At 47.8% G+C, this 23,574-nt stretch overlaps 1 protein-coding gene across 2 annotated transcripts in view; it reads right to left on the bottom strand.

Moving 5' to 3' along the window:
• PAX3 (paired box 3) overlaps positions 1 to 22,996 on the bottom strand; it is a 95,890-nt gene extending 72,894 nt beyond the window's left edge. The window contains exons 1-4 of one of the 2 annotated variants that reach the window (XM_047085263.1): positions 22,912 to 22,996; positions 21,347 to 21,582; positions 19,898 to 20,027; positions 18,608 to 18,742 (exon numbers count right to left, since the gene is read on the bottom strand). In XM_047085263.1, coding sequence (XP_046941219.1) covers positions 18,608 to 18,742; positions 19,898 to 20,027; positions 21,347 to 21,582; positions 22,912 to 22,996 — 586 coding nt within the window. The remainder of the gene's footprint in view (positions 1 to 18,607; positions 18,743 to 19,897; positions 20,028 to 21,346; positions 21,583 to 22,911) is intronic. The other variant, XM_047085264.1, reaches the window with a different exon arrangement.
• Between the last annotated feature and the right edge of the window lie 578 nt (positions 22,997 to 23,574).

The following is a 23,574-nucleotide window of genomic DNA, read 5'->3' as shown; positions in this document are numbered from 1 at the left end:
AATATCCAAGATGTCTCAATATTTTAACCTGAAGCATATGTATTCCTGCATTCCCTAAAATGCTTTAATGTTTTCATACAGTTAAATAGAATGGCAACTCTTCTCCGAATCTCGAATCTTGCTAGCACTTCCCTAAGAAAACATGAAAGAAAGTAAGTGGAGGAAATCAAATACTAGATCGAGCACTGCTCACCACCCCAAACTTGGCAACGCATTATAAATGCCTGCCGTTCTAAAAGTTATGTGGTTATCTTACTATTCAAACTATATTAAACAAATATATGCCATAACTCACCAAATCAACTTCTTCAAACCTGCTGGGAGTGCAGTTCGTGGGCAGCGTAAGTCAGAGGTTGCCTTATGGATACGGAAAGGGGAGTCGACAACCTGAATTGTTTTGATTTGTATGGAGTTACTCAACAAAAATTCTAATGTTGGCTAAGAGTAGCTAAGATCAGATTTCTTCTTTAATCTGCAGGTCAAGTGGTGACTTTCTCTCTTATCACATAAAAATTTTCATTTGCGATTCAAAGTTCAAAATCGCAATACATTGGATCTGACTACAGGATAATGACTAAGAAAAATAGAAACAAACTCTTTCGTATGGTAAACAGTAGTTCTTATTATTCTGAATGTATAAAGGGGTAGAGTTCCCCTTCCTGATGTTCTCATTTTATAATGTTCAGCTTCTATTTCAGAAGATTAGTTGATATTTTGTAGCACTATTTGCTCACACGTGTTTCCACAAACCTATTTGTTTAAGATAAGGAAAGCCTCAACAAACCTTGAGCCATAGATTATCAGATACGTAAGAAAAATTATGCATGGAGAGATTAGTCTGGTATTTTCATGCTCTAAAAATTCTTCAAAAAATAAATTTTCACAATGCATTTTACATTGTTAGCTTTGTCATTTTGCCTCTGCAGTGAAGGTTCACCATATTTGAATGATTCATTGTCTATTTTCAGAATATAGACCTAAAAAGTCAATATGTAGATGTTGGTTGACTCCTCAAATAATTTTCTTCCGCAAAAATAAAAGAATAAAACATGGAAGAGAAAAAAAAATTCAAATCTCGTCTTGATAGGCTATGACATCTTGCCTTGAATTGTTTTCAATGCAAGAAAATTATTTCTTACATTCTTTTCAAATTTCTAAAACGCTTAATTGCAAAGGCCTTGCAAAAACAACAAAAGTTTTCGGATTTGAAATTATATACTGTTTAATCTTTGAGTTTTCTCTCAAACTCTACTATGCATGAAAAAATTTAATTGATTCAAATATGATTTTTTTTTAATTTTTTTTTTTTCAACGTTTATTTATTTTTGGGACAGAGAGAGACAGAGCATGAACGGGGGAGGGGCAGAGAGAGAGGGAGACACAGAATCGGAAACAGGCTCCAGGCTCTGAGCCATCAGCCCAGAGTCTGACGCGGGGCTCGAACTCACGGACCGCGAGATCGTGACCTGGCTGAAGTCGGACGCTTAACCGACTGCGCCACCCAGGCGCCCCTCATATGATTTTTTTTTTTTTAAATTCACGAGTGTCTATGCGTGTCTTTTAACCCAAGGCAAGAAAAAAAAAAAGCCACTTTATCTGATTTAGTTTTTGACAACTACTGACGGGGGAGTTAATTTATGTTTAAAATACGACAGCAGAATCAGATGAAGTGAACGCACCATTGTCTGATTCTCTCTCCTCAAGCCCAGTTTCCAGCTCTGACTTGGTCAGCTACCAGAAATCTCACGTGTCCCTCTCTGGTCACAGGAAAATATGTCCAGACACAGACGATTTGAAAGAGGGAATGTTACTGTCCTGCTTCAGCAACTCTAGCTTAAAGGGAAGCTCTCCAAATAATATCCCCAGGGGTTTCCAGGCGCTTCTGGAAGCCACAGTTTTGACAGGAGGTACAAGAAACCGTGCACTGCCCCACGTGGACGGGGAAGAGCCAGTGGGTCCACCTGTTCAACAGTACAGCAAGCTTCTGTTCCCACCCTCACCGTTCCAGCACCTGGAATCCTTCTTTCCACAGACGAGACAGATAGGAGTTCCTCGCCTTCTAAGACATCCTTGCCCTGATTCTCCGGCTGCCCAGAGGCCCCACTGTTTCTTCAAACAGCTGCCTGGGGCTCCTGGCAGAGTCTGCTGAGAACAGACGCGACACGTGGCCGGAGCCACCACACCCTGCCAGAGCTGGGACAGACCATACCCTTCACCTCGCCAATGCCTCTGTTCTCGGAGGAAAGGAGAATGAGGCCCAGACAGGGAAAGCGACCTGGTCATAGCAATGGTTTTGGAGACCTACAAGAAACATCTAAAAACTGCCTAATCCAACTTCTACAGCTGAGGAAATCAAAGCCCTCCCCCCCCCCAAAACTGGGGCTCTTGCCCACCTCCCTGTGTCCAGGGAGTAGATGGATGTTCCTCATCTTCTGGTAAGGAATCTGTCCAGGATCCCTCTAAGGGGCTCCCTGCAAGGACCTAAGATGCTGTGCGATATCAGGGCCACATGGGTAAACTCTCAGTAGCTCAGACTTTGGTCCCCTAAGTAAACAGGATAAGGCATGAGAAATGAGGAAGCATCCCGGCCAACTCTAAGGCCTAAGACACAGTGGAGGGAAATTGAGTATTATTATTATTATTATTATTACTACTACTATTTTGCTCTCACACAGGTGTACCAGGCCGTCTCCATGCTCAGGGACCATCTCTGCTCACTTCTACCTTTCCCACCCGAAACTAAGCAAGGACAAGGATAAACGCAGCTTTGAGGGACCTGAAGCCTTTATAGTTTAGGGAGCCCCTTCTGAGCAGTAAATACGAACAGACCTTAATTTTGCACCATTTGCCAAAAACCTAATGGCATGAAGACGCTGTAGGTACCCTTCCAAGCCTGGAAGGGCCCACGCAGGTGAGGAGCCCCGGAACTCAAGGTTCATTCACTGTATGATAAGCTCACCTCTCTGACAAGGACTCGTCTTTTATCCTCCACCTGAGGAGGCCTGGGGGAGACATAGACTGTTTCTACATGCTTGTGCCTGCTGTCATTACCTAACACTTGTAAAAGGTCGATCAAGTCTGAGTGATCAAGCCCCCACTTTGGCGGCTCAGCAGGAATCCAGGGTCGTCAGTTAATAGTCCACAAACATGACAGGCTATTTCTGAACCCCATATATCATGGATGCAATAAATCCCAGCTGTTCCCCTGAGGCGCTCGTGGCATACGTTCTCCAAAGCAACGTGTTGCTGAGGCTCTCCAGGACTCCAGTACTGAGAGTCTAGGAGTCTCTGGCCATCCAGAAGATTCCTAGAAGTGCTTCAGTGCACTTGCCGGAAGCTTTCCCAGCCAGTGGATCCATCATGGCTGCCCCTTGGGCCCTAGTCCTCTAGAGGAGGGAGCCTCACTTCTGACCTCTGCCATCTGTCCAGGTGGCACTAAAAGTGTTAAGAGCTCAGATCAGATGTCTGTTCCTTAGGAGGGTTTTGAGCTCTGAGGCAAGATAGGCCCCTCAGTGCCCTCCACGCCTGTGGCTCTAGGCCAGAACAGACCCTTTCTGTTCTTCAGGAAGTCCAAAGGACACAAGCCAAGGCCCTTCCCTGGCACCCAGGAAGTGTGGAAAATCTACCTGCGATGGAGAATGCTCTCGGCCCTACCTGGACCTGCCTCCTCCTGGATAGCTCGGTGGTGTACCACACCCGGGCAGGCCATACTCACCAGCAAGAAGCTCCCTCGTTTCAGAACGAGTCTCACCACTCACAGTGAAGAGAGCATCCACAGGGGTGTGATTGAGGGGCACCAGAAACCCATCCCTTGCCCCCACCCCCCCGCAAAAAATGTCCTTCCTACTTGGACACCTGGAATTCTACCACTAGAGTTTCTTTCTTCCACGCTAGGTTATCAGCTCCCAGGGTCCTTCTGGAAACTACCAACATCCCAGGAAGAGGTAATGGGTTGAAGTCTCGATGTGAACGAGGAAAAGTTGGTGGAAATAGGACAAGGGGTGGGGGACACAGGGAAGGAGAGGAGACGACATCCAAGACCGACCTCCCTCTTTTTACCCCAGGTCAGCCCAGAGAGCCCTTTGTGAAAGGAAAATGGGGGGAAACATTTTCAAAAGATTTGAAAGGCAGAGCATTGGGGTAGGGAGATTTTCAAACATCCCTGTAAAAGGCCCAAACTTGTTCTGGTAATATCATTTCCTATACACTACAGTTTGAGTGACAGTTCTATTTTTCCTGAAGCTTTTCCAAAAGGATTTTCCAAGTACCAGGAATTGCAACGTGAAAGATTGTCATTGTCCTTCCTAATGAATTTAATTTGGGTCTTCAACTAAAGGAAAAAATAAAAAGGATTCATTTCCGGGGGAAAATTGTTAAACTAGTAACATTAAATTATAGTAATTCAATAAAATGATAAAGTTAGACAGCAAACCAAATTCAGACCAAATTTGGTGCCCTGTGTCATTTGTACTTTGTAATAGGGAAATTGTTCCTCTCCTTATCTGCCCAAGGTATATGCTAATACCCCATTAGAAATAAAAGCCCGTTAGGGGCGCCTGGGTGGCTCAGTCGGTTGAACGTCCGACTTCGGCTCAGGTCATGATCTCATGGTTCGTGGGTTCGAGCCCCGCATCGGGCTCTGTGCTGCCAGCTCGGAGCCTGGAGCCTGGTTCAGATTCTGTGTCTCCTTCTCTCTCTGCCCCTCCCCTGCTCACGCTCTGTCTCTGTCAAAAATAAACATTAAAAGAAAAGAAAGAAAAGCCCGTTCAGGGACTTAGTTTCAACTTCCCTAAAAAAGGACAGACCCCATGACACAGGTGCACCAGGTAATGAGGACTTGCTCCCACCTGCACAAGAGTTGTATGTCCCCACCCTCTACTGATCACCACATGAGCCTCTGAGGGACACAAGGTGAGGCGGCCTTCCCAGCCACCAACTGGCTTTCGGCTCGGGAATGGCCTGAGACACACCAGCTGACAATTTTCCACAGGGAAGAAAAAGACACTGAGGATTCAGGGCCCAGAAAGTTCCCCGAGAAGAGCCCAGAAGCTAAATCCCAAATAGGCCAGTTGACTTTCCAGCCTGGCCTCCATCTTGGAACCCAACCCCCAGTGTGTGGGGGGGGTGGGTGCCAATACCCAGCATCCCCCCTAAGCCCTGGACTCTTCAGCCTGGCTCTTTGTAGTGTCTGACCTGATGCTGAGATCCCAGTCTTCCGTTTGCCATCTTTTTTCAGACAAAAATTCAGCAAGTATTCAGAGCTTGGCAGGGGCAGTGACCACAAGCAGACATTGGCTTCCAGGAAGAAACCATAGAAGTTGCCTTTCTGCCGCCCTCTGACAAACGTGTGTCGCGCGCACACAAACCCCGGATGTGCCCTGTCTGCACAAAAGCCAAGCAAGCCTACCGCCTGGAAAGTTTCCACACTGGATGGCTTCCCAAGTCATATTCCTCTCTGGCATGTTGCTAGTCTGCCGGAGGCACCGTGAGGAGACCCCATTTATTTGCTGGACTTCCTGAAATGGACTCCCAGCCTCTTTTAGAAATGGTCTGAGAAGACGTTAGAAGTTCCAACATTTTTCAAATTGAACCAATGATTCCGGACCCTGAGGTCCCATTGACTTGGGAATCACGAAATGGAAAGTTGAAGTATTTCCCCTAATGAATTCATGGGTCCCTTTTTATTGGGGAAAAAAAAAAAAAAACATGGCAAATGTACAAATCAGAAGAGGGAGCTGCTCTCCCACCAAAATCCCTGCTCGCTGACCCTGAGCCAGCCCGCTGGAGAATGTTCTCCCCGTACCTGTGCGGATGAGAACCGTGTAAAGACGCGTCAAGTATCTCAAGTTCGGTTACTCTGCCGACACAGCTCTGAAAACCGAATCTTTCCCAGGGTCTAAATTTCTGTTGGGAACGTCACAGCAATCTGACAAACAAATCAACATTTCTTCAAACTTAACCCCTCCCTAGCCACCCCACCCCCCACCCCCAGCACCCATCCTATGTGGAGAGTTGCCTACTTTTGCCGGGAGTAATCAGATGTCACAAATTATGGGCCTGATTCGATCCAAATTACGCACCGAGCTGGGAGAGGGCAGGGGAAAAAAAGCTGCTTCTGATTCTTCTCAGCTCTTCACAGATGCTCTGGACACCAGGCCTGTTTGCATGTTCAAACTGACTCCTTTAGATTTCCATAAGCAAGTCAGAGAGGAAGCAGGGAGAGGACCCAGAGGATTCACCTAGCTGCGTTCTGTCGAAGCACACACAAGAGTTCTAGCAGGAGAACTCACCTTCCTGCCAGTGCCTGGCACAACCGTGCTCTGGGGACGGGCGGCAAGAACGGTCAAGAAAGAAGACGGGTTCTGTCTCTCGGTAATGTTTGTTTTTTTAACCAAATCAAGATTTTGATTCTCAAAAGCAAATCCTAGCTCCTAGCTTATTCTCCCATTTCTACAAGGCCCATTCCTAAAAAGGAATGACTCGAAACCTTCACTTCGTAACATTTATTGGCGCTCACATCTTCAGTTTTCCCAAGAGGGTTTGCAGCGGGTTGTTTTTCTCATAGGGTTGGAACACAGCTCTCTCTGGCTCATTTCACAGACTCGGACTTCCAGCTTAGGTAAGCCAGGTAGTTAACAGCATCAACAACTGAATTCCTGGGCATCAGATTGAAGGGAAAATAGGCTGAAATGATTTGAGGGAGGCGAGGTATGTGCAAAAACATAAAAAGTCCTTTGTGCATAGGAGGGAATGGATACATGCCCCTTAAGAGTTTGCAAAATTAAAAATCAGCCTTTCCCAAACTCGAGAAACCCCCGAGAGCACCGGGCCAGCCCGTCTCAAGAATCAGAAATACAAGACGTGTTTTACTATTCATGACCTGCTCTCTTACTAGTTCAAACCGAATTTGGTGACCCTGAAAGACAACTTCTCTTTCGTAACTAAACCATCAGGATAAGTTGCCACTAAATTGTTATAAAATTATCCATAGTTTTTCTAGCCCAGAAGGAAAAATAACTAAGAAGGCTTAACATAAATATGTTAATAAATGACGGGGGTGGGGAGTGAAGTGAACAGTAGATAAGAAAAAAAGAGGAGGGGGCGCCTGGGTGGCTCAGTCAGTTAAGCATCTGACTTCGGCTCAGGCCACGATCTCGAAGTCCGTGAGTTCGAGCCCTGTGTCGGGCTCTGTGCTGATAGCTCAGAGCCTGGAGCCTGTTTCAGATTCAGTGTCTCCCTCTCTCTCTCTGACCCTCCCCCGTTCATGCTCTGTCTCTGTCTCAAAAGTAAATAAACATTAAAAAAAATTAAAAAAAAAAAAGAGGAACCAAAAAGTCAGAGAAAAAAGCTTTCCTGGGATTTAGAGATTTCTCCATTTGGAACAAAAAGAGAGTAGAGGAATTTCCAGAGTGTAGTCGCCATTGGAAGACCAACTTCCTAAGCAGAAATTTCAAAATCTCGGCTCCTATAAAACATACAGCGGTAGAGAAAACTGTTTCATTTCTCTCGTGCACGTAGCCAGCATGCTCGTGCACGTAGCCAGCAAATCCCATGATTTGTTGTCGACACAGTACTAAAATTCCACCAAAGCCACCAAAGTTGCAAACACTTTCTCTTTGTCCCTACCATGGAGGAATTATTTTATAAATAAACTCGCACATGTTAGATTGGAAACTATCTAATGCTAAATAAATCACCTTTTGCCATCGCACTGGAATATTATACAGCTATACAAAAGGCTGTGGAGACCATCAGACCCTGATGTGGAGTAATTGCTGAGATTTGGTCTCAAATGGAAAGAAAAAAAAAAGCAAGGCACAGAATAGTTTCTATAGTGAGCTACCATTTGTGCAAAAGGAGGGAGAATGTTTTTTAAAGAGAGAGAGCAATGTAATTATTTATGTGTAGACTCTCTAGAGGGGTGACCAAGATACTGAGGGACATGGATGGGAAGGAAACCTATTATCACCTGTTCCTGTAAATCCTTCTGTATCTTTGGAATTAGGCGCAGAGTGAATGCTTTACTCAGTCAAAGTAAATGGGACGATTTAAAAATGAAATCTGACAAAGTATATATTTCTTTTGAATGTTTGCATCAACAAGAGTACAATCCCCAGAATAAAAGAACGCTTCCCTTTTGAGGCTGAGAGTTGGCCCCCATAATCCAGGAGTCCTCTTGCATCTAAAAGCCTTTGGGGGGGGCGCAGGGGTGCAGCACAGTCCAGAAGGAAGGCCCAATGGCTCGCTCGCCAGCGAATTTTTATCAGTTCACTGGGGGCCGCCTGCCGGGACGCCTAAGCCCCAACAGCTGCATAAACTGGCTGTGCCCCAGCCTGACCTATTTCGGAGACAGGTCAGACCAGTGCATGCGGGGATAAGAAAACAACCTTCCTTTTCTGCAGTGGCTGCACCAGCAAGGCGCTCCAGCAGGGGAAACGCGGGCCAGGAGCTCTCCAGCCCCCTCCCCCCAAGCCTCACAAGCCAGGCTACTTTGTTTTCAACTCTCCAAACGGCACCCACCCCGGAAAACACAACACACAAGTTCCCGAGCTCGGGGAACTGGATGGAGGGAAATCGAATAGAAAGGTCACCGAAATGTATCCTCCGACTTCACGAATGCTATTTTGGAAAGTTTCTTTAATATTTCTGAACTCGAATTTGATAGGAGAGGGGTTAAGAAGAATCATGCACAAAGAAAGAAGAATGCACAAAATCTCACGTGCGGAGCTAAGGAGATACTTAAGAACGCGGAGGGGGCTGAAGAGGGGACAGACAGAATGAGAGATGATGCAAGACCAATTCCGGAAAATGCAGCATTGCAACAGAATTTCACAAGTAAGAATCCATGTATGAGACCGATTTTCAAACAACAACTTGTTTGTCAATCTCTGCAGAGAAAGGAACTTGTGCAAAAAAAAAAAAAAATCGAAGAAAAGTTTGATATGGAGGGCTCTTAAAGAGCCAAGTGAATCTAAGAGAGAAAAGTAATCTTTGTAGAACTGGGAGAAAAACATAATTTAGAAATATCTTTTGACATCTCAGTGAATGGCTTTAAAATTTTGTTATTTTTCTTATCTATTAAGACAATAAAATCTGTTACATTAAATAGTTGCTTACAAACTCAATCTTTTTGACTCAGTGAAAGTGGACTCTGTGTGTGTGTGTGTGTGTGTGTGTGTGTGTGTGTGTGTGTGTTTCTTCATTGTTGCTCCTAAGCCCTGAATTAAGCTTTTATCTGCCTTTGGGCAGAGCCCATCTGCCAGCAGGCTGGTCATTTTCTGCACGTTCAGAAGGTTTTCTCCCCCAAGATTTTGAGTGTTCCTATCATACGTGTAATTTGCACATAACTTGCATTTTCTCATTTTCTTCTCATATCACTCTGGGAAAGTAGTATGATGTGCCCCATCTTATAGACTTCAAAGCCGAAGTTCAAGAGGATCACACCTGAAGTGTGGTTGGTCTCAATTTTAGAGTAAAATAAAGGAGGCAAGAACCCTTTTTACCTTGGGTACTGGGCTCTTACAATGCAAGCAAAGGCAGGAAAGAGGACTTTGGGTGTGATTAAGTCAGAACATACAAGAAACACTCAATCAGGAAACTGGCCAAGTAGGAATTCAAAAAGAAGAAACCTGTTGCTTTTCTTATAACAAAATGAATTGGACCAATTAATTTTCTTTAGTTCAGGTTAAGCTCAACCATGGTAACTGAGACACACACACACACACACACACACACACACACGCACACACACACCCACACATTAGCCAAGATTTCCTTAATCATGGTAATATATTTGAAAACTGGCCAAACTTTAATATGTTTGAAGACAGACTCCATAAGTCTACAGTTATTTAAAAATAAAATGCTTTTGGGGGTGCCTGGGTGACTCAGTTGGTTAAGCATCTGACTTTGGCTCAGGTCATGATCTCACAGTTTGTGGGTTTGAGCCTTGCCTCAGGCTCTGCGGTAACAGCTCAGAGCCTGGAGCCTGCTTCAGATTCTGTGTCTCCCTCTCTCTCTCTCTTCCCCTCCCTTGCTTGTGCTCGCTCTCTCTCTCTCTCTCTCTCTCTCAAAAATAAATAAACATTTAAAAAATGTTTTTTAAAAAAGATAAGCCCTATAAGGAAAATAAGGAAGATATTAATATCCCCATACAATGCCCAAGTGCCTGTCGACTGGATAAGTCATGTCTATATTAGGGTTTGCCAAAAAACATAGATAAGAAGGGTATATATTGACTGCACTATTAGCATTGCTGTGTACCTATAAAATCACCAGCCTACAAATGCAAGCTTTCTATTAAAAATGCAAATTTGTGCGTGACCATGTAAATATTTACTATAAAAGTACATTAAAAACCAAACCAGTCCCATTGGTTTAATTGCACAGCAATTAATTTTCTTTTCTTAACTATTCTACCCTAACTTACTTATTATTTCCATCTAACGACATAAAGGCAAGGACAGTTAATTCTGCGGCAGTTTCCAGAAATATGCCTACCAGCCAATCATAAAAATTCTGAAAATTTACATTTAAGCCTCCGTAAAACTATACTATTTGAATTCTCAATATGACCCTGGACATTTGTTAATGCTGAAAATTAGTGGTATTTCCTCTCCCTCAGCCAAGAAGAGTCTCTCCTATCCTCGTCACAAAGCGTTTTGAACAGCTATTTTTAAATGGAATCCATTGATTACCCCCTAGAACTGAGATTTTATGTTAATATACTGTTGTAGATGCATTGAATCTTGCCAAAGAAAAGTACATATAGTCACAAAATCCCAAAATATAGTTGAAGGAGACAAACATACAGCTAGCTTCTTGTTGCCTGTCATGTCTTCTAATTTGTTTTACTGAGGGAGATTGATTCCTCAATCACTGCAGTAAGGAGGACATAAAAACTCAGACTACTTTGATCAAGTTGCTTCACCCCAACGAGAAGAGTTTCTTTGTTGTTGTTTACTTAAAATCCTGCAACAAAAATCAAAATGCTACAAACTTTGGTACATGCAATGTGCAGGATAAAACTCTTTCTCAAGATTGCCCTTCTTAGGAGAAATGTGCATTGAATCAAATTCTAAATTTCGCATCACCCTTTATTATGAGGCACTTTCTTCTACCTTAAAGAGAAGTGGTCACTTCCATAGCAGAAGTCTGTTAGTCTTAGTTTTTATCAGGAAGGAAGGACAACCAACATTGAAGGTACAAATTCATAAAACCTTTCCTCAAGTGTCCTCAGCAACTGCTTTGCATGGTTTTCATATCTGCTTCTGACAATGATGACATTTCTAACTCCTCTCCCCTGAACATATGTTTTATGATGTTAATGGGCATTTTGATAACTGTGCGTGTTCCAGTAACAAACTGGAAATTATATGTTTGGGGAGCATAATGCTAATACGGATAATTTGAGAGAAAGATTTCTTAGAAGACAGAGGTCTTGATTCCAGCAAAAGTTCCATGCTTTTGAGGCTCAGTCTTTGGCCCGACACCACAAGGCAGAGCTGAAAGGTGCACTGTGACCCTCTCCACCAGAGACTGGCAGGTACAGGACAAGAAAATCTTTCCCAATAGAGCAGAAGATGGTCCGCTGTTCCTGATTTGCTGTGCATCTTCCAAGAGAAAGACAACTTCTGAAATTCCCTTCCACTTTCTCTGATCATAGTTCCTCGGTGAAAGGCAGCCCATCCTTTTTTTTTTTTTTTTTACAATAATATCAAATCGTATCCCCCCCCCAACTTGATTGAGATATAATTGACATAAGCCAATTCTCATATCAGGAATTCTGCCTTGGTACTGAGATCAGACCCAGTTTGGAGCTCGATTCTGCTGCCCCCCGCCTTCACAGTATAGGAATACATAGCCTGATACCCAAGGGGGAACAGTCACTTAAGCTCCATATGTATATTTCATATACATGCACATATGACGTATGCAACAAAGAACGCCCTAATGCTGCATCTGGACCCAGGACAGGGTAACCATAACAGATCTGAGCTGACTCACACTTCCAGCTTAATCTATTTCAGGCAGTTGCTCTACACTGAATGATTGGGCCTATATCAAAGAACATTTGAGCACAGGTAGGTTATTAATTAATTGGGAGATGATAATAGAATAGAAAATATCCACTAGTAATTCTGTACGTCAAGACTCATCTTGTTCAAGAGTGAGTAAGAAAGAATAAAAATAAAATAAAATAAAATAAAATAAAATAAAATAAAACCCTATGCACAATTATTTAGGACTTCAATGAACACAATCAGAGAAGAAGATTCAGAAAGACAGATCCATGATGCATATTTGAATAGCCAAAGCCTGAATCTGGCATAAATTTCACAACCTCAGAGTGATTTGTTGGAATTTGCAAATTAAGCACAGAGATGGTATTTCTAAAAAAGGTCTTGCAGGAATTTTAACTCTCATAACAAAAGAAAAATTTATCTAGATATGTTGAATTCTTAAAAAAAAAAAGTCTAATAGTTCATCTAAACATCAACAGCCAAAAAGTCATAAAATCATTCAGGGAAATTTTTTTCCTAGCATTAAACAGGAGGGCTGAAAAAGAATTGGGAGGTTGTGCTATTATCTCAAATTCTGATGACTCTAGAAAGTGTAATCCATTGGACAAATAAGTCTTTACTTTGCGCAACTGGATATAGTTTACTGCCAGCATAATTCATAGTGAGCAACTTATAAATAAACTCCAATGATGCACAAACTATACACAAATACATATCGACTCCTACATTATAGAGGGTTAAAAATATGCATGAGACTCATGTAAACAAAAAATATAGAAGCACATGTAGAGAAACATACTTAGTGTAACTCCCAGTTTCCTGGGTATTTAACTAGTCCCCACCTAGTTTTACATAAAAATCTGACCTCTTTCCTTTCCATCCTTCCAGCTTTGAGGGCAACTTCGGCGAAAGCAAGTTCCACATTTAGAAATTTAGGGATGAGAGAACGGTAGGTGCCATGCCTCCGGCCACCCTCCAAAAATGAGAATCTATTTGATGATAAATTCATTATCTTAGCCTAAGCTCTAAACAAGAAATCACCATAGGATAATTAAAAACACCCCATGAATCTCTTCTCTACAAACCTACGACGTGTAACTGGTTTGGGTTCCTATTTCTTAAAGAGAATTTGGCCAATCCTCCTTAGAGATTTCAGAGGAAAAGGAGGATTTTCCAAGACAGATAAGTTGAAATGATCCCGCTTTGATCTCTGTGGTTAAGAATCCCTCACAATAGAAGATGGCCACTGAGGGGCCGCGATCCCGGCCTTTTAATGCGTAACAATGCTATCAACAAACAGCTACTTAATCAATATTTGGCCAGAGCTGCTGAAAACTTCCTTTTCAGATTTTAATTCCTAGTTGTAAAACAACCCCAGAGCAGCCAGTGAGATAAGGCATTAAACTGACTGCTTAATTGCCTGTTAGTGTCTTGTTAGTTATATATGTACATTCTTAATGGTTCTTTAATCTTTATTTACCCACATAAATAAGTTACCTGTCTAGAACCCCACTGAACTGAACCTTCTCTGTCCTCAGTCCTGAACAAACTTTGTCTCACTCTTTGTTTAGGGCTGATGTTGCGACTTTTAACTTTCATTGGCTATTTACTTATGTGCAGCTTAAACATTTAACCTTATGGTTAGGAGGGATTTTTTTTTTTTGTCTTGAAAACATATTTATTAATGGAAATTGAGTTCAGTGGCAACGCTCCTATTCACCTGATTGATTTCCACATATCCCACTCTCCTGAACCTCGGGGCACTTGCTGGTTCCGCCTCACCGCCCCAGTGGGTTTTATTGCGAAGCCCTGGGGACTCTTAAATGACCCTTCAGTAATTATTACGCACTTGAAGCCCCTAGTCCCCGTTCCGGTGCTATCAACAATCAAATCAAGCCCCAAAATAAACATACGATTTCAAGCATTAATTAGAAAATCTGCATGTTTTCAATAAGGCCAGAAAGTAAGCATACAGCAGCCAAACAAACAAACAAGCAAAAAAGAAAAACCTGCAAAGATCTGAACGCTGGTGGTTTTCTTTTTTCTTTCCTCTTTTGTTTTCTTTCTTTCTTTCTCTCCCCCTCCCTCTCCCTCTCTCTCTGTCTTTCTCGCTCCCTCTCTCTCATCATTCCAACAGGAAAATCGCTACCATTACGTCCTTGAAAAGGACCCAGCCTGGTGTTTTAATTTAATTCAAGTGCTGATATTTCCAATACACTTTTACATGGGTGCTATTTCCTTGTTGCGTATTTTAAGGACTTCAGAAAACATAAACTTCACTCAAAAGACTAGAAGGCGACATTGGGGTCAAATTGAGGATTCTGACAAACGGACTTGGAGAGTGGCCTGTCCACTTTAATAAAGGTTCCGATGCCACAAACCTAAGATCTTATACCCCGGGATTTCAGTCTGTGGGAAAGTTCCTCCCCCCCTCCCCCGCTTTGCCTCGCGCCAAAACGTCCTTCCCTTGCTAAGTCGGGGGGAAGAAATGGCCTTCGTTCCTCTCGACTTCAGTAGCGCCCCCGTCAATGATAGAGTGTTCTTTTCATGATTCCATTGGAAACGAAATATTTCAAGGGCCTTTAAAACTTCTGTGCGTTTTTACTTGCTTTATCTTCTGCCCCGCCGAAAAACTGACAGCGTCCTAGTTATTTCAGAAAAGCCCACAAGGTTTCAAACAAAAAGGGACACGAGCAAAACTTTGGTCACTTTTACTTTCTCAAACAAACAAACAAACAAAAAACAAAAACAAAAACAAAAACCCACACAGACCTGCTTTTCATAAATGTCAAATAGGAAGGGAGAGATATGAATGGAGTATAAGCCCCAACCGACCTATGCTTGCGGTCTCTGAGCTCAATCTTTGAAACTGTTGCAAACCTCCCACCCTCACTAGTGATTTTTAAAGCGGGAAAGGAAAGTCCTAGGAAAGTGTATCTCCAGCCTCAATCAAAACATCAATTGGGCAATCTGGCCTCTCTCCCCCCCGCACTCCCGAACTGCCACATCAAAGCCTCTGCAACAAGTCGGTAATTGTAATGTTGCATCTAAATATTTAAGCGAGAGTCTTGCCGTCGCGTGTCCATTTACAGTCCTCATCTGTCCTCTAATTCCATTACGGCACAAAGCAAAAATGTTTCCCAAAACTCACAAACAGGAAAAGCGTCACCCTGCTGGAGGAGGAGGAGGGGGGAGGGAGGGAGGGAGGGAGGGGGGAGGAGGAGGAGGAGGAGGAGGAGGAGATGATGAAGGAGCACTTTCTATTGATTAGTCACTGCTTTTGTGTTAAGGGCTTTCTTTAAAATAAGAAAAAAATGGGGGGAGGCTGCAGAAATTTCACTAATGTGAGCCTCAGGCAAGAGAGGGGGGAAAAAAAGGAGAAGAAGGGGGGGAGGCGGGCTGTGTCTAGATGAAAGTGAGAAGGACATAAAGGAGGCAATTGAGTCGGCTGCAGCCCGGCGAGCTAAGCTTCGAGCCGGCCGGAGCGCAAGGGAGGGGGCGGCGCGGCGCGGCGCTTTGGCGCAGGGCGCAGGAGTGGGGGCCGACCCATTGTGACGGCGCCCGCGGGCCCGCTCCGCCGCGCTGGGGGAGGAACAGAGGCGCCCATTGAGTGGCCGCGGCGGAGGCTGTGCCCACAGCCCCCGATGCTGCGACCGGGGCTTGGCTCCTGCGACTGCGCCTGTTCCGATCACGGTGCTGGCCGGAGGGCCCGGACCAAGCGGGGTGGGGGTGGGGATGGGGGGCGGTTAGCTGTCCCCCGGCCTCCCAGCTTTCTCCTTTCACCCGGGCAAAGGAGCTGGAAGGACGGACGGAGGAGGGCTGCACAGCGTCTAGTGCGCTCCAGGGCGCAAGGGCCTGAGCGCGCCGAGTCAGCACGCCGCGCTGCCCTTGGATTGGGCAAGGGACGAGGGAAAGTTGAGAAGGTAAAGGGGGTCACCTAGAAGAAAGGCCAAACGCTGGAGGAAAACGAAGGCAGTTCTGACCTCTTTCAGGGTGCCTCTCTTCCTGTGCCCTCGAGTCTGACAAGCGGAAAGACGTCTCCTGGAAAGCCAGTCTCAGCTTCCGTCGCCCCCCTTCCCGGCCCCGCAAGGAAGCTAGAACCTCCAGAGAGAGCGCGTCCCCTGCTCAGAGCACCCAAAGGTCCTTTCTAGGCCAGCCTCCTCCCCCTCCCCCCGAGAACTCAGACCCCTTTATCAACATGCATCCCGTTTTACAAGCGGGGGCAGTCGATAACTTTTGGTGCCCAAAGAACAGAGGTAATTTTTTTAGGTTCCTAGATTTCCCTTTAAACTATACTTCACTCCTACACTTGTCCTTTCTCTGGGCCCCATATGCCCTCCAGGGCTTATCTGGAAAGGGAGCTAGAGCCGCTAAAGAAACGGTCGCTGTATCCTCTCTGACAACCCCAAATTAAATTAGGCTTCAGCCTCCGCGGAGTGTGTGTGTTTTCAACGGCACAGCCCCCGCTGGGGAGAATACTCTGATTTTAAAAATGGTAGCAATTGCCCTTGAATGGCAGCCGGCCCAGCTAGACGGCCCAAAAGACTAGAAACATTTTGTAGGTGAAATAGCCACTTTTTCCACGCTGGAGAGTCCATAAAACTTCCTGGCGCAGCAGCTATTGGAGCTCATTGAATAATTCATCCCTCATTGCAAGCCCATAATGTCTATTCTCAGCCCTTTGTGGGGCTGTTTTCTCTTCTTTTCTCCTTGAATTATAAAAAGGTTGCCTTCCTTTGTTCACATCAAGCTGCTGCGAGCTGGAGCTTTGTCTGGGCCGAGCTAAAGTGTGAGTTTCAATGGACTCTCCAGGCTTTGTCTCCCAAGTTCATCTCCAAGTGTAGATTGTGTAGAGAAGGCCTTCTTTGTAAAAGCTGGAAAAGTTGTACAAATGTTTGACCAGCTCATTTGGGGCGTTTTGTCTCCTGGGCCTCGGTTGCCTGTGCTGTGAGGGAGCGGCCGCTCGGCCGCCGGTGCCTCCAGCAACAAGTAGCAAAGCCGTGCCCCCCCCCCTTCCTGAGCCTCTCTGATAGCTCTGGGCTTCTTGCCCCTGTGCCCGCAGGGGCCCGTTGGGTTTGGGATTAGCTGGTTCCTCTCCTTCCTCCCTCACCAGTACCCCTCTGCTCCATCTAGGTCTGGAATAAAAGCTGGGGTGTCTCCTCAGAGACTACAGCAGAAAATCACCCCTCCCAGAGGAGAGGCTTAGACTAAGACCTTGTGAGTCCCCTGTTTTAAAGGGAGGGAAACAACAGCATGTGTATCTCCCTGCCGTGGTTGGGGGTGTCTTTTCTTGGTTGTCCGTGTGTACCGGAGCATCTAGGCTTCTGTGTATCCCTGAAATCTGCTGTTTGGGTTTGTAACATCTAAATCTGAGTGTCCCTTCAAGGTTGTGTACAGAGCTTGCCTCGGTTCGCAAAGCTGCTGCCATCCGCCAGGTTGGGCAACGAAGGCAAAAGCAGCAACCAGCTTTCTACCCGCAGTCCTGACTCTGGAAGCCACAGTCCTGACTCTGGAAGTCACAGTGGGTGTTCAAGCCCATCTGGAGAGCCGCCTGCCCTTCTAAGGCAAGTCAAAACTCATCTCTACCCACCAAAGTCCAGGCCCAGAAGCAGGAACTCTAGGCATGGCTGGGACTCCAGGTGCCTCCCGACCGTCCATGCCTTTGAAGAGGTGCAACCATCCCCAAGGCCAAAACTGCTCACGGGGAAAACTGCTGCAGTGACCCCTTTCTGCCTCCCCTGGGGGGCTGCCTTTCCTTGGGCGGGGGCGGGACACCTTTAGGCTCTCCAGACCAAGTGCTGCAGGTATACGAGAAGGAAGCCGCACTTATGGCTCCAAAGGAGAGACTTTCTCTTGATGATGCCAGGTCACAGCCAACAGGGAGCAGGTGGCCTGTACCTTCCCGTGGAGACAGGGTGCCAAACCGGCGGGCCCAAGAGCCCACATCTTAGGCTGGTTTTACTTCCTAGACACACACAGAAATCCAACCCTATCGCATTTGAAAAACAATTTAAAGCACAAAACAGCCAACTTACATGTATGTATGTATGTATGTATGTATGTATGTATGTATAAGGCAACCGATGGCGCGGAATTTGGGGGCCCCCCCGCTGCGCCAAAGAGTTTTGAATCCTTCTCTCCCCGCCCTTCCTCTGATAATGGGAAACTCTGGAAATCTGGGCCTTTCCTGAGGGCGCAAAAGTTCCTTCAGCCTCCGGGGACTCACAGACTGTCCCCAGCCCCTCAACCCCCCACGCCTGGTCCTGTATACCTGAGGGCAAGTGGGAAGCCCTTCACCAAACCGCAGCTCGCGGTTCCAGACGCCAAGGGGCTGAGGCTGGTACAGAAGAAAGGCTTACAAAGTAGAAAAGAAAAAAAAAAAAAAAAAGACCAGAGATTTTTGTTTTAATTTCAAGTGCGTCTCTGGTCTTTCATGTGAATGCTCCGTACGCGGGTGCAGTGGGTACCAAGGGAGAGACCTTGACACGAGCGGGAGCTGGCCGGCGCTCTGGGCGCCGACGTCAGAGCGCGGACGTGGCCGAGGCGCGGGCCTCCGTGCGCCGCCCGAGCGCGCCGCCGCTTACCTCGCTCGCTCAGGATGCCGTCGATGCTGTGTTTCGCCTTCTTCTCGCTCTCCTCTGCCTCCTTCCTCTCCAGGTCAGCCTCCTCCTCTTCGCCTTTCCCGAATTTACTCCTCAGGATGCGGCTGATGGAACTCACTGGAGGCGGGGGGGGGGGGGGGGGGGAGGGAGCGCGGACGACTGAGCCGTGCCAGGCCGGGCCGTAGGAGCCCCGAACCCCCGACCCGAGCCGTAGAGAGGCTGCCTTGCACAACTCGCCTGTTTCCTCGCCTGTGTCTTCGTCGTTCTACCACCCCATTCACCCGCCCACTCCAATCCCCCCACCACACAGTCTGCACCTATCTACGCGGAGCTACTGGGAGCCCGAAGCCTGGGAAGCCCGCACCTCCCAAGTTAGGGCCGGGAACCGCCGTCTGTGTCCCTCTTGGCAGAAAGCATTCCCCTTTTTGACCCTATAGACGGGGCTCTGGATCTCCAATCCAAGAGAATTCTCCGGCCAGCCCACCACCCCTACCACCACCTGGGTATTGGACCCCCTCGGTTCGCGTTAAGGGAGGAAGAACCACAGCGGACCCGTCCCCTGCAATTCAACGTTTTTTTGAGGCTATAAAGGGTTTAAATTTCAACTGCAGAATCGTTTCCTATTGTAAAAAATCAAAAGAAAATGCACTCTCCCCCATTTATTTTTTCCAGATTCCAGTCTGGTAAACAAATCCATACTCTGAAATATCTCGTTCTCGCAGGGGTGGTGGTGGGGGGGAGGGAGTTTCCTTTTAATTAAAAACAAACTCTCCCGCGCGCCCGCGCGCTCGCCCTGCGTTCGCCCCTCTCTCCGCCTTCCCCCGGCTGCCGGGGGCGCCGGATGGTCCCTGGGACTCTCGGGAAAAAGCCGGGCCGTTGCCGAAGCCTCCCCTCCTTTGCGCACTAGGCAGGGCCTGGGCTGGCGCGGCCCCATCTCCCTTCGGTTGGGGTTACCAAAACATTTGTTTCTCTTTAAAAGGGAACATCAATATTAATAAACAGTTGGCCTCCGCCTCGCGTTTCCTGCTTTCGTCCTCGACAGAAATCCTCTTTGGGGAGCCGTTGGCGGTCTCTCAACCCCAGGACCAGCAGCTGTGCCCTCCCTGGGTAAAACACCCAGAGCGCGTCTGGCTCGTGAATGTTTCAGGGCCCTGGGAGGGGCTGCCTCCCAATCGCCCGGATCGATCTCTGGGGTGATTGTGGCTTGGATGACCCGCCCGGGGAATAGCGACTGACGTTGGCGCCTGGGGAAGATGTTAATGGGCCTCGTACCTGAGGGCACAGTGTTTCGATCACAGACAGCGTCCTTGAGTAATTTGTCTCGAATTTCCCAGCTGAACATGCCCGGGTTCTCTCTTTTGTATTCCTCAATTTTCTTCTCCACGTCAGGCGTTGTCACCTGCTTTAAGAGAACAGGCAGGCAGGCGTTGGTACCCAGGACTCTGGGCCAAATGTGGTGGCCCCATCGCCTCCAGGCCCGGTGGGATGCTCCTTCCTGAATCCCCTGGGAAGGTCCCCCTTGTTAGCAAAAGGACCCCATTCTCTGGAGCAATTTACTTTTAGGAAGGGGTAGAAATGAGATCACCTCACCCCTGTCGACCCTGTTCCTCCCTAGGTAAGCTTGGGCACTTAGGATAAATTAAGAAGACTTATAACATCTTGGGGGAGAGGGGTTTACTTTCTGATCCCTGAAAATAAAGTCAACTCCTTACACAGAAACATGAAAACGAAACTAAAAAGGGGAATGTCTGAAGGAGAAGCAGAAAAATCAAGTTACAGCTACAACTCGCACCTCTCCAAAAATAAGCACAAGATTTTAGCTACCCTCAAGAGCAGAATGCAATGTAAAAGGTGATTATATGGGTTTTAAAAAATCAGAGTGGGTAAACAAATACGGATAATTCGAAACACTGGGTCTTTTTTTTTTCTCTCTCTCTCTCAATAAAAGTTGTTTCTAGAGATTCTCGGAGAGGTTGGAAAGGGAGCTAGGAGTGGGAGGAAGGAGGGTGTTTGGAAGTCTTCGGTTTGCCAGAATCCTCCTTTCGATTTTGCCCCGTGGCAACTAGAAAATTATATTGGATTTTCCCCACATCCAGCAGAAAAGGCAGACCCACTGCAATCCCCTCCCACTGAGTCTTAGCCAGTGTGACTCCTTCATTTTTTAAAAGGAACCAAAATAATTTGAGGATAGTACCAAACTGCTTTTTAAATGCCAAGTAATCTGCCCATTACAAAGGAAACAAATCACCCTAGCTTTTGACTCCCTGAAGACAATTTGGACTGGAGGAGATTGGGGACAGAAGGTGGGAGAGAAACCATTTAGAAAACCAAAAGTGGCTCTTTAGATCTGGCAAAAGTGGGTCGGCGCTGGGAAGATTCTTGGGAAACCAGCAACAGGTGGGCACGCACAGTTGCATGCTTTATGTGTTTGCCTATTAAAATAATTTGATGAGTATTCTAGGGTTCCGGGACATTCTTAAAAATGCTGTATCTCCTTTGCAAAAAGGCTGGAGTTTTCCCTTAGCGTTTATCAAGGAGCAGCGCCCAGGCAGCAACCTTGTTCTCCCCCCCCCAAACCCCCCCCACACACACACCTCTTTCTAGTCTTGAAAAATAACTCCTTGGAAAGCCCCAGATGAGCGTCCTTGCCCCCTGCCCGATCCTCCCTAACCGGGGAGACCACAGGCCTGGAGGCCTCCGGGGCCAGGCCCCAGCACTCACCTTGGGTTTGCTGCCACCAATGGCACCGGGACGGATGGAGCCGGTCTCCTGGTACCTGCACAGGATCTTAGAGACGCAGCCGTGGGACACGCGCAACTGGCGGGAGATGACGCAGGGCCGGATTCCATGGTGGGCCATCTCCACGATCTTGTGGCGAATGTGGTTGGGTAGTGGCCTGCCGTTGATAAATACACCACCGAGCTGGTTGACGCGGCCCTGGCCGAGGGGAGTGGACACTGGGAGCGGAAGGCGAAAAGAGAGGCAAAGGAAAAGTCACTTCTGGAGAACAGAAAGCAGCTGGGAAGATGAGCCCACCTAATTCCTGACGCTTGGGGACCATCCGCGTGTTACAGCCACAGCTGAAAATGCAAGACAGCCGGCTCCCAGCCCCAGCCCCTCTTCCAATCACATCTGTTCAAAGTATTAAGCAATTCGGGGGCACATAATCTTGTGTGAAGGGGGAGCAACGACAGCAAACTAACTTGCCCCAGAGAAACTGTCTTCCTTTTGGGCCCGGAGAAAGTGGCATCTTTGGCAGGGGGTGGGGGCTGCAAGGGAAGACCCTCGGGCCAGTATCTTGAAGCTTGCTCGAGAAACAGCCTCCAGGCAGAGAGAAGGTTACCCAGACGCTGGCCTCCTGAACTCCACTCCCCCCCGAAACCCCGTTCAGTTGGAACCACTCCTTTTCTAAGGCACTCAGAGGAGCTGTCAGCCCTTGGGGTTTCTGGCTGAGAGTGCAGCAGCCAAAGGTCAAAGAGGGTCCCCAAAGGAGGCCTCAGGTGGTAGCGAGTCACCTGTTACACCTGGGGACCCAGACGACAGCAGGGTCTGCAGGCAGCCCCCTTCACCTCCATCCATGCTCTAGGTATGACATTCTACTCCAGACCCAGCCTGAAGGGGGGACGCCTCTGGGATCAGCTTCCCGCTCTTGCTGCCCCAACCTCTTCGACTATCCAAAGTCTTCCTGCCTTGGGATTCCCTTCTGGATGACTGCAAGGCAGTTCCCCCAAAAGGGTTTATGGAAACTTCGAGATGCCACTTGAGATGAATGGAACTCTAATTAATTAATCGGTTAATACTAAAAATTCCAAGCACGAAGCCACCGGGCTCCTGCCACTGCACTTTGCGGCCGGCGAGAAAATTCTTTCGGAACTAACAAGAGCTTAGCAAATGTCCGCGCAGCCGCGACAATTCTGAAAGGCCCTGGGGTGGGCAAAGTGCGGAGATGGTGCTTTCTGGCGCTCAGAAGCCGGTCCATCCCTTCCCCGCCGCCGCCGCCGCCGCCGCACTTGCAAAACGGCAGAGGAAAGTGGACCGGCCCGGAGCAGGCCTGGCCGCCGAGCTTCGCGAGGGTTTGCAGAAAGAACTGCGCTCTGTTTGCAGGGAGAAAATCGAGCGGAGATCTCTCCCCGGCTTGTTAGCTCGGGGGGCGGGGGGGGGGGTCGGGGCACCCAGGGAATGGGGCTCCCAGGGCACGCCGAGGAAGCCTGTGGCGACGCTGGAGCAGCCCGGCTCGGCTCGGGCCCCGGGCTCCGCGCGGCGCTGAGGCGCCCCCCCACCCTTACCTTCCAGAGGGAAGCCGCTGCGCGGGTAGTTCTGCCCCGGGCCCGGCCGCATCATCCTGGGCACGGCTCCGGCCAGCGTGGTCATCCTGGGGGCAGCTTCGCTGGGAAATTATATCCAGGTGAAGGCGAAAGAGAAAGGCGAGCGCGGTGCTGGCGGCTCTCGGGAACTGCCCCCGAGCGTGGGGAGCCCCTCCCCAAAAAGGCTGGAAAGAGAGGGAGGGACGTGGGCAGGAGGGCTGCCCGCTCGTCGTCCAGAGAGCGGCTCGGGAAGGAACCGGGGAAAGGGGCGGGCAGGGAGGCCCCAGAGTCCGGGATCGCGAGCCCAGGGCGGAGAAGTTTGGTTTGAGTCTGAGCGAGTGGCCCTGCGGCGGGGGGCGCTGGGGAGGGGGCTGCGAGCGCTGCGACGAGCCAGGGAGGGGGGGGGTGGGGGTGGGAGCGCGGCCGGCCTGAATCTCCTCCCGTCGTGACACCGAGTGCGGGGATCCGGGCTCGGGAGCATTTATTAGTTCTTTCACCCAAAGCTTGGTCAGGAGCCCTGAGCTGCGATTGGCCGACGGGGAGACCGTCCCGGGTGGCGGAGACACGCGCTGATTGGGCGACAGCGGCCACTTTCTCTTCCCATCCCCGGCGGTGCCAAGGCCTTGGCCGGCCCGGAGAGGGACC

This window comes from Lynx rufus, unplaced genomic scaffold (assembly GCF_022079265.1).
Source record: "Lynx rufus isolate CCGP_SWC_20201006 ecotype Redwood Valley unplaced genomic scaffold, mLynRuf1.p SCAF_2, whole genome shotgun sequence".
Lineage (NCBI taxonomy): Eukaryota > Metazoa > Chordata > Mammalia > Carnivora > Felidae > Lynx > Lynx rufus.
This window is presented reverse-complemented; position numbering and strand designations above follow the sequence as displayed.